Here is an 11,640-nt window from a genome sequence, read left to right on the forward strand (position 1 = left end):
TGCACTTCGGTCTTCGGGCTAAACACAATGGTCGACTTCTAAAGATTCGCCTTCTGACCCGAGGCACGGCAATAGTCCTCCGAGACTTTCCGAAAAACCTTGTGCCTAGCCTTTGAAGTCGGCACCAGTCTGTTTAGGTTGGGATGCGGAAATCACGCATCAAAGTACCGAAGGGGAACGCGAGTTTTGACGAAGGGGAATCACGACGAAGAAAATTTGGTTCAGACTTGCTGCTAGAAGCATTAGAACGGCAACGTCAATGGTGCGATGACTTGCCTTTTAGCCACCGTGACCTGGGTTTGGTCGCTTTTGGCTCACGGACGCGTCATGACTTCTACCCGTATAGCTTTCTTTCACGCAGGTAAGTACCAGAAAACTGAGAAGTTACTAGGCCTCAAGTTGTTCCACTAGTCTTCTGGCATTTTATCTATATATATAAGCAACCACCACACATCCTTGAGGATATCATCCACTTCTCTCATTGTGGGAGAACCATAGTAGACCATTGTGCGTTTTAGTTGAGAGATGGTGATGAGCTATATACCATCTTTTCTTCTAGCACTGCTGCTAGCAAGTTCTGGTCATGGCAGCTGCTTTCACTTCACCTCCCTTGCAGAAGCATGCAGTCCTAGCGGCCAACTTGTAGGCAAGTCTGGCAACTGCAACACCGAGAACGACTCCGAGTGTTGTGAGGATGGAAAGATGTACGATCAGTACCTTTGCTCGCCGCCGGTGACCGGAGCCACCAGTGCAAGGATGACCATCAACAGCTTCGAAGAAGGTGGGGACGGTGGTGGACCTTCGGAGTGCGACGGTCAATCCCACAGCGACAATGAGAGGGTTGTGGCCCTCTCAACTGGATGGTACAATCAGGGTAGCCGATGCGGCAACAACATCAGGATCAACGCAAATGGTAACTCTGTTCTGGCTAAAGTTGTTGATGAGTGTGATTCTGTACATGGTTGCGACGACGAGCACGCTTTCCAGCCACCATGTCATAACAATATAGTGGATGCATCAAGGGCAGTGTGGACGGATCTCGGGATCCCTGATTCGCAGATTGGGGACTATCAGATTACTTGGTCCGATGCATGATGAGAGATGATCTCGTATTAGAAGCCCATGTTATGCAACTATAATAAATTCCAAAGTCGCTGTCTAGCTTTGTTTGCCCTATGTTAAATAAATCAATATCAATATGAAGTTCTCTGCTCGCATGTTATGTACTAATGTTATCTTCTAGTTTTATCTCAAACCAGTGGGGACACCATATAACAACCTAGAACCAAAATTCATTTAAAATTTAATCACAAGCAATACGATCTATCTATGGTCAATCTCCACAAATTTGTACTGCAATGTCTTTTAGTCCACATAGGCCATACATCATATCCGCTCTAATATCATTTATAACAATTCAGCATCTCATCTAAAAATACTATCCGGAAGGTATTATCTGAGTTTTTTGGTCATACATAAATATTCAAAATTTACTCAGTGTACAATCAATGTGTGACTAAATTTATGTTTGTACAAGTTTTCACACGCCAATAACTTTAAGCGCGCGGTGTGGGCTGAGAGAATTGCTCCGTTTTTTGGTTTAAAAAGGATAGGAGGCTCCGTATTTGGAGCACGGATGCTTGGCGGTGCGCTTTTGTAACGATGAGGATCCTGGGTCTTGTATTTGATTGGAGAAGGAAGATGTGGCCGTACTACAAAGGAAACAAATGAATGATGGGAATGTCAAGAAATTCTTTAAAAATACGAATTAATTGTTCTGTCCTTTTACCAGGGCAAGCTCATATTTTTTATGAAATGGAAGGTTTAACCTGTCACGCCCCGAACCCAGCACCCGGGTCCGGTACGCGACCGGCTGCATGAGCCCTAGAGCAGTGCCCTAAAGATCATGCAAGGCCTATGATTAACAAGAATTCCAATAAATCCACAACTAATTTAGAAATTCAAATAGACAAATCCGACATGTCCAAATAAACAAATTAGTTCAATTACGAGCTCTTCAAATGTTCATCGACATCAAAGAAGGATAAACAACTAACTAACTAATGACTCTGGTGCTCGCACTCTGCGCCCATCCCATCCAAAACTATGCAACCTGCAACTCTGGTAAAGAAAAAGAAGAAAAGGGGGTGAGCTTTACAGCCCAGTAAGAATCCCTACACATCCATACCAACACAATAATAATATAAATTTGAAAGCCACGACAAATCGATGCACATTTCATGAAATCATAAACCGGCTATCAAAAGACTCAAATAATCAATATAAGTATGTACGTCCAATATCAATGAAAGTCCAACCACGCAAGAATGATATAGCATACGATAGCTCATAAATCTTCATTAATGTTTTCAATGCTTTTTCTTTCCATTCTATATTAACTTGATCCGGATCAATTATCTTTCCGACTTTGGGCCAAATCCCGGTCACGTTTCCAGCCCGTGACAGGGCAAACCAATAGTGTCACACTTAGAGCCTGTGACGGGCAAACATTGTCACACTTAGAGCCTGTGACGGGCAAACCCATAATAACGAGACGGCCCAAAGTCAATGTTCATTTAATCAATTTCACATCCACACATCCATTCCAAACCGACCGGTATTAGTGAAGGCGCAACTCTATTTCCTTAAACCCCACCAAAGACAGCGCCACGAGTCGACTCCGACCAAGGCCTCGCCCAACCCCGGACTCTGACCTGGCCTCGCCATGGGTTCAGGGACCCTCGGTATGACCCACCTACTAACCAGGCCATCGCCGTTGGCAGGCGGCAGGACATGCTGACAGTGACCCTCCCTGTGCTGCTCAGGGACCCCGCGGGTATGGCCCGCACAGCGGCCGAGTATGTCCAACATTCCCCCCCCCAACGCGATGCCTGGGTTTCGAACTCGAGACCTCTGGCTCTGATACCAATTGTCAGGATCAAGCGCTACCGTTACACCAAAACCGACCGGTGTTAGTCCATACCACCACATCCATAAATTCAATTATGCAGGTATAAGTTATACACCATACAAGCATCCATCACACTACCAACCACAAGCCAACACGATCAAAATATAATTAAATATAAAACTATTTTGCTTTGTCTGGATCATAGCATATCAAACATATATAGTGCAAAAATATGTATATCATGTAGGATTGGCGTACAAGGATTCTTACAGAAATTGTAGACTGACTCAACACGGTCCGAATCACAACCTACGCGTTGGGTGCTGAGTCCCCCGATCAAACCTTCTGGCTCCGCCGACTCTTCCTCTACAACATCAATTGCAAATCACAAACTAAATCATTTAATATTTAAATATTCTAAACCATAATTCATATCTATTATGGGGTCCATCACCAGGTCTCCAAACATCTCAATCCCTCCAAATCTAGGGCAGTCGGAGTGGCCCGACTCCCACCCTTGTACCACCGCCTATTGTCGTCGCCGGCCGTGGCCGCTTGCCACGCCGGCGATGATGGCCGGTCCCGGTGAAGAAACCAAAAGAAGGGATGATCCCTCTCTTTTCAGGGTTGGGAATACATCTCCCTTCCTCAAATCTTTTTGATTCAAGGGCAACAATCGCCCACCTGCCCAACCCTCAGCCACCACTGGTCGGACCGTCGCGGCCGCTACTGTTGCTGTCACCGGGCGATGGTGGCCGACCAAGAGAGGAAGAGAAGAAAAGTTCTTCTCCTTCTTCTTCTTCTTCTTCCCCCAAAACCGACACTGTCCCCTCCCCCTTCCTCCATTTCTTCCACGGAAAGGCCACCGTGATGGTGGCTCGGCTTCCCCCCCACCGACGGCAGCCACGGTGGCCCACGCCGCCGCCGCCGTCGTCGTCGCGGTGGCCATCCGACGAGGGAAGAGGAGGAGAGGATGGGATCCCGAGGAAGAGGACCTCGGATCCACCCTCCCTCATCACATACCCATCCTAGAAAACCTTCTCCGACCTTCATATGAACCCGACCAGCCCCACCGCCATGCATCTCGGCCATCCCGGCGGCCGGCGGCGGCCAAAAACTGGAAAGAAGAGGCCGAAACAGGGGTACCCTGTTTCGGCTCTTCTCCGACGATTCACCGGCCAAAAAAACTCCTCCAACGCCACCCAAAAGAAGCATAAGGAAGGAGCCCCACTTACCTCGTCTGACGGCGTGCTCCGGGCAACCTTTCCGACGAGAAATCGGAGGAAGAAATCCGTGAGCAAACACGCACGGGTCCAAAGATCTCTTCACCGATTTGTGGGGATCTTCTTGAAGGGAAGTGGCCTTCCTCCGCGGCCGGCCGGCTCTTGGTCGCCTCTCCCCGACGCTCACATCCCTCCGGCGAACCCTCTCCAACGCCGCCGCCTCTCTCCCGTGCCCCTCTCTGTCACGATCGTGCCCTAGGCACGATCGTTTTTTTTAAGGGGGATGGGGCCCGGTCTTTTCGGGCCAGCCCATCCGCCCTCTTTTTTTTTTTTTTTTTGGGGTATTACATACTCTCCCCCTTAAAAAAAATTTTCGTCCTCGAAATTAACTTACTTGAAGCCTCAAGCTTTTAAAAAAAATATACATCCATCATATCATTCCTGAATCTCAAATAGTCTCCCTCTTGGAGTACCACTCTTAAGATTTTGACATACAAAAATCACAGCGTCTCAAACTTGATCCTTTCTATTTACCCACGTAGTAAGTTCTTTGATCTCCTTCAAAAGAATTCCAAACTTCCAACCTTAGATTGAAATGCCATAATGATATCCCAAGAAATTAATTTCTCTTGATTCTACACAGAGATCATAATTGGCTTGACAGAAATAGGAGAAATCTTTAGTATCAAATCTTCTTAATATTTGTAATCATTTTTCTTTTCTTTCTCCCACATCATTCCACAAATAAGAGATCCATCGAATCAACAACATTCTCCTGAAACTAACTCAAGTATTTCATCATAATGCCTTTACATCAAATATTAATGTCCTTAACCAATTTTCAAAATAAATCAAACCACCACACTTCCGCTGCACACTCTGATTTAATTCATTAAATACTCTAAAGCCTTTAAATGATTTATGACCGATATACCGCTTTTGCACTAGGAGTAAGAAAATCCAAATTTCAAAACTTTAGTTGAGTAGAACCTCCAGATCTCTCTGTCCTCAATTTATGTAGAGTATACTGACCATAACTAGCACTCAAGCCATTAATCATGTTTAAGGTCACTACATGATCTTCACAACCATTTTTAGAATCCAAAATATCTAGGTTTAATTTAAAATAAATTAACCTTGGATTTCCTCCGCAATTCGATTAGACAATCTACGTTGATCCTTTTTTTTCCAAAAGAATTTTCTTTCAAATTCAATGGATTAGAGGTCATTGAGCCAATACACTATGATTAGAAATTAACTCTATCGATCTCCTGATCTTCCTTCACCAAGATTCTTAACATCCATCAACAATGCCATATATGATAATTCATGTAAGCATCTTATGACCGAAGTCTCTACTCAATATGACATTTATTAGTGGCTTCATCAAACAACGACAAAGATCCCTGCTCAAATCTTAAACTAGGCTTGAGTTTTTTTTTAAATTAACACATCAAATAGTCTTCCACAATTATAAGTAAAATCCAGTAGCCCAATCCAAACATGAGAATTCAATAATTAGAATTCTCCCATCAATATGCATACTCTATAGCCTCAAAATAATCAAATACATCCATAGGAAATAGACCTATTTGCAATATCCAACATGCCAACACCAGATATAATCCACATACATTTCAACTTCGAAGAACGTTCCTTCAATATTAATGAATCTCCTTAGCTTACTCCAATACTAAATCAACGTACAAATCCCACTCTAATAGATTAGCAGCAACATCCAAAAGTACGTCACATCAAACCCATATCAAATTTGACTTTCAAATCATTTAAATAATATCTGAAAGCATAGTATACTCGATATGCCATTGTGACCTACACTTACCTTAGGTCAAACCTCTTCTTTATCATCATCAAAGACAATTTATACTTTCCTTCTGCATGGCATCGAAGACCAAACCGATGCATACATTTTATCACAATGCCCAGTGATCTTACAGCTAAGCACTGAATTAATGTCATGTCCTAAGTGATCATAACCTTAAGCTATGATATATTTCTGCACGATCCCTAGTGATCTGTAAACATATGCTCAGATTCCAACTTATCACATTTTCCAATAGTCTTAAACCTCAAACTTTAATGCCACTAAGCCACAGTCCCTAGTGGTCTTAAACCTTAGATCATATATCATTCTTGTTACAATCTCAAGTGATTTATAACCAAATCTCTAATAGTTTTTCTATTATAATTCTCCACTGATACTTACCTGAACATAAACCCTAGGATACCTTAACCTCTGTCACGCCCCGAACCCAGCACCCGGGTCCGGTACGCGACCGGCTGCATGAGCCCTAGAGCAGTGCCCTAAAGATCATGCAAGGCCTATGATTAACAAGAATTCCAATAAATCCACAACTAATTTAGAAATTCAAATAGACAAATCCGACATGTCCAAATAAACAAATTAGTTCAATTACGAGCTCTTCAAATGTTCATCGACATCAAAGAAGGATAAACAACTAACTAACTAATGACTCTGGTGCTCGCACTCTGCGCCATCCCATCCAAAACTATGCAACCTGCAACTCTGGTAAGAAAAAGAAGAAAAGGGGTGAGCTTTACAGCCCAGTAAGAATCCCTACACATCCATACCAACACAATAATAATATAAATTTGAAAGCCACGACAAATCGATGCACATTTCATGAAATCATAAACCGGCTATCAAAAGACTCAAATAATCAATATAAGTATGTACGTCCAATATCAATGAAAGTCCAACCACGCAAGAATGATATAGCATACGATAGCTCATAAATCTTCATTAATGTTTTCAATGCTTTTTCTTTCCATTCTATATTAACTTGATCCGGATCAATTATCTTTCCGACTTTGGGCCAAATCCCGGTCACGTTTCCAGCCCGTGACAGGGCAAACCAATAGTGTCACACTTAGAGCCTGTGACGGGCAAACATTGTCACACTTAGAGCCTGTGACGGGCAAACCCATAATAACGAGACGGCCCAAAGTCAATGTTCATTTAATCAATTTCACATCCACACATCCATTCCAAACCGACCGGTATTAGTGAAGGCGCAACTCTATTTCCTTAAACCCCACCAAAGACAGCGCCACGAGTCGACTCCGACCAAGGCCTCGCCCAACCCCGGACTCTGACCTGGCCTCGCCATGGTTCAGGGACCCTCGGTATGACCCACCTACTAACCAGGCCATCGCCGTTGGCAGGCGGCAGGACATGCTGACAGTGACCCTCCCTGTGCTGCTCAGGGACCCCGCGGGTATGGCCCGCACAGCGGCCGAGTATGTCCAACATTCCCCCCCCAACGCGATGCCTGGGTTTCGAACTCGAGACCTCTGGCTCTGATACCAATTGTCAGGATCAAGCGCTACCGTTACACCAAAACCGACCGGTGTTAGTCCATACCACCACATCCATAAATTCAATTATGCAGGTATAAGTTATACACATACAAGCATCCATCACACTACCAACCACAAGCCAACACGATCAAAATATAATTAAATATAAAACTATTTTGCTTTGTCTGGATCATAGCATATCAAACATATATAGTGCAAAAATATGTATATCATGTAGGATTGGCGTACAAGGATTCTTACAGAAATTGTAGACTGACTCAACACGGTCCGAATCACAACCTACGCGTTGGGTGCTGAGTCCCCGATCAAAATTCTGGCTCCGCCGACTCTTCCTCTACAACATCAATTGCAAATCACAAACTAAATATTTAATATTTAAATATTCTAAACCATAATTCATATCTATTATGGGGTCCATCACCAGGTCTCCAAACATCTCAATCCCTCCAAATCTAGGGCAGTCGGAGTGGCCCGACTCCCACCCTTGTACCACCGGCCTATGTCGTCGCCGGCCGTGGCCGCTGCCACGCCGACGATGATGGCCGGTCCCGGTGAAGAAACCAAAAGAAAGGGATGATCCCTCTCTTTTCAGGGTTGGGAATACATCTCCCTTCCTCAAATCTTTTTGATTCAAGGGCAACAATCGCCACCTGCCCAACCCTCAGCCACCACTGGTCGGACCGTCGCCGGCCGCTACTGTTGCTGTCACCGGCGATGGTGGCCGACCAAGAGAGGAAGAGAAGAAAAGTTCTTCTCCTTCTCTTCTTCTTCTTCCCCCAAAACCGACACTGTCCCCTCCCCCTTCCTCCATTTCTTCCACGGAAAGGCCACCGTGATGGTGGCTCGGCTTCCCCCCCACCCGACGGCAGCCACGGTGGCCCACGCCGCCGCCCCGTCGTCGCCGGTGGCCATCCGACGAGGGGAAGAGGAGGAGAGGATGGGATCCGAGGAAGAGGACCTCGGATCCACCCTCCCTCATCACATACCCATCCTAGAAAACCTTCTCCGACCTTCATATGAACCCGACCAGCCCCACCGCCATGCATCTCGGCCATCCCGGCGGCCGGCGGCGGCCAAAAACTGGAAGAGAAACAGTACCCTGTTTCGGCTCTTCTCCGACGATTCACCGGCCAAAAAAACTCCTCCAACGCCACCCAAAAAGAAGCATAAGGAAGGGAGCCCCACTTACCTCGGTCTGACGGCGTGCTCCGGCAACCTTTCCGGCGAGAAATCGGAGGAAGAAATCCGTGAGCAAACACGCACGGGTCCAAGATCTCTTCACCGATTTGTGGGGATCTTCTTGAAGGGAAGTGGCCTTCCTCCGCGGCCGGCCGGCTCTTGGTCGCCTCTCCCCGACGCTCACATCCCTCCGGCGAACCCTCTCCAACGCCGCCGCCTCTCTCCCGTGCCCCTCTCTGTCACGATCGTGCCCTAGGCACGATCGTTTTTTAAGGGGGATGGGCCCGGTCTTTTCGGGCCAGCCCATCCGCCCTCTTTTTTTTTTTTGGGGGGGGGGTATTACATAACCGCCCAGTTATTATTATTACTAGAGGTTAATACTTACAAAGTATATTACAAGGAGATTAAGAAGTTCCCTACTGTCTTCTCCAGGAGCCGAGGTTTACTCATGGCCTCGACAATAGGGTCGAGGGAAGGAAGTAGTTAGCACTTGAGCTTGGTGCTGAAGATTTACAGTAGTTAGCATCCTAAGAAGCTATTGCATAGGCATCTGATATCTTGCCGATCGAGTGGCATATGTCCAGCTACAAAGAAGGAAGAGGCATTGTTGCATGACTTTCTTCGATGAAGTAGCTTCGATTATTTCTTTTTTTTCCAAAGAGCCCAGCACATCGTGGACAGAAGACACTCCCAAGCCAGCTTCACTTCATTCTTTTCAATGGCCTTCCTTGTGAGGACTCATGTGGTGTGTATTTAGTCCCATACCGGTTATCTGCCGAGGATATTTTGGGTACTTATATAGGACTAAGGAACCCAAATATTACTTTTCGACTAGCCATTTTGAGCGAAATCCTGGATTGTTATAAAATAGTATCAGAGCGGACTCGACCCATAGCCTATGTGGACTAAGAGGCACTGCAACACGGGTTAATGGAGGCTGACCACGGGCCTATCATGGTGCATGTGATCAGATTTGAATAGATTTTAACCCTTAGCCTGACAAAGACGTCAGGGCTTAAATGGAAAAAGTATGTGAGGACTCATACAGGCGTGCGTGTGTTTAGTCCCACATCGGTTATTTACCGAGAATATTTTGGGTACTTACACAGGACTAAGGATCTTAAATAATACCTTCCGGCTAGCCATTTTGGCGAGGTCTTGGGTTGCTATATTTCTCAAACTAGTCCAAAGCTCCTTAATGGTACAAGCTAAAGGTTGGGTGAGATCCTCGTTGTTACATTTCTCCAACTAGTCCAAAGCTCCTTAATGGTACAAGTTAAAATTTGGAGAAATAAGATTCTCGAACACCTTTACCAGCTGGATGTTGAAAATTCACACTTAATAAAGAGATGGTTTACCGCCTCTTCTTTTCCAGGTAGCTAAAAAGCTGGGGCCATTCCAATTTTGCTTCTTCATACTCTCACCTGTCAAAATCCTGTTGTTGAATGCAAGCCAAATAAAAACTTCAACCTTTCTGGAAGGGGCAGTTTCCAATTGCAAGTTGACGAATTTTTAACTCGATACGCATCCAACCCGACCCCGACTCGACCCGATTGCTACCCTAGTTCTTCCATCCCACTAGATGAGAGGGGCGTCATAAAGAGAGACCTGCCATCTCCTGCTCTAAAAAAGTCTCAAACTGAGATGGCCGAGTTGAAGATGAGGATGAAGTGTTGGGAAGAGGTATTTTAATGGTTCTTCTCGAACCTGTGCATCATGGCAAAATGCAATGTGACTCCTATCTCCAAGAATGAACCGTATACTGGGGATGAATAAGGACCTTACATGCTCCATGTCCTTCCAAACTGAGGATGCTTGTCTGCGATTTCTTGGCGATTGATTAAAAACCTCCACCACCATTTCACCAGCAAGCATTGAAAAAAAAGCTTAGGTTTATCACGCCTAATCCTCCACGTTGCTTCAACCTATAGACATCAGACCATTTTGCAAGGAAAAAAAAACTCTTGGGCAAGTGCTGCTCCTCTCCAAAGGAAGTTCGTCCTTGATCTATAAATTCTGGAAACTGTTTTCAATCTGATAGTACTGCAGATCCAATAAATATATATAGCACGACATAACAACTACCAACCTCCCTCCAATAGATAACAGCTTATCTTTCACCCCGATAGCTTGTTTTCAATCTTTTCTTCTAAGAATTTCCAATCAAAAGGGCGTTTTTTTGGGTTTCAGAGTAGGAGGCTGAGATATCTTACTAGGAATTGATAACGAAAACAGCCAAGTATCATGCTAATTATTTGCTCTGGGATTCAGAGAGTCTATGTGATAGGCAGCCACGCAGAGACTATAAGAGTGCCAAAGCCAAACATCAAGTATAGTGGGTGAAGGACCAGGCGTGAGAACCGGACATGCAGGACGTGAAATCCATGCATGCAAGGGAGAAAGACCCGGAGCCACCTTCAGCAATGGATAGATGCTGATTTACCGCGTCAACCAATTGTTGGAGAGAGTGTAGTCATTTCTGTTATTTTTGTTGCATGTTTACTTATGTTTACGTTAATCTGTTATGCACGTAGGCTTTATTCTCGGCTGGATAGCCGAATAGTTCGTTAAGTTTAATTGTATAAATAAGCTCCGAAGGTCAATAAAAGTTTATAGAGAAATTTATCCAACAACTTATCTTGTGGTTTTGTTCTCACCCAAAGCAGAACAGCTACCCTTTTTTGCGATTGCTAGCTAGCTTTGACTGGGACCTTACCACTATGAGCTCTTTTCAAAATTGATTTTTTGTCACAATAGGCCCTCATCCAAAAAGACTAACTGAAAGGTATTATTTGAATTTTTTGATTCTGTATAAATATCCAAGATCTACCCAATGAATAACTAAGAATAAACTAAACATATGCCCGCAGAGTCCTCACATCTTGGTTCTGTCTGCCATGTGAGTTTAATAGGAGTACAAGAGGAGTTTTTTTTCTAGTGATTGCAGCTGGCGGTGTAGCTTAT

General features: G+C 44.7%; 1 protein-coding gene across 1 annotated transcript; it reads left to right on the forward strand.

Annotated features, from left to right (window-relative positions):
- The first annotated feature begins 470 nt into the window (after positions 1–470).
- On the forward strand, positions 471–1,203 carry LOC120103863 (kiwellin-1-like). Its single transcript, XM_026808784.2, has one exon. The coding sequence runs from the start codon at positions 526–528 to the stop codon at positions 1,093–1,095; it is 570 nt and encodes a 189-aa protein (XP_026664585.1). The 5' UTR covers positions 471–525; the 3' UTR covers positions 1,096–1,203.
- Positions 1,204–11,640: the final 10,437 nt, after the last annotated feature.

The sequence above is a fragment of the Phoenix dactylifera genome, unplaced genomic scaffold, assembly GCF_009389715.1.
Source record: "Phoenix dactylifera cultivar Barhee BC4 unplaced genomic scaffold, palm_55x_up_171113_PBpolish2nd_filt_p 000346F, whole genome shotgun sequence".
Taxonomy (NCBI): Eukaryota; Viridiplantae; Streptophyta; class Magnoliopsida; order Arecales; family Arecaceae; genus Phoenix; species Phoenix dactylifera.

What these genes read in the sequence shown, in the direction of transcription:
- LOC120103863 (XM_026808784.2), top strand. Translation starts at nt 526, where the DNA reads ATGGTGATGAGCTATATACCATCTTTTCTTCTAGCACTGCTGCTAGCA.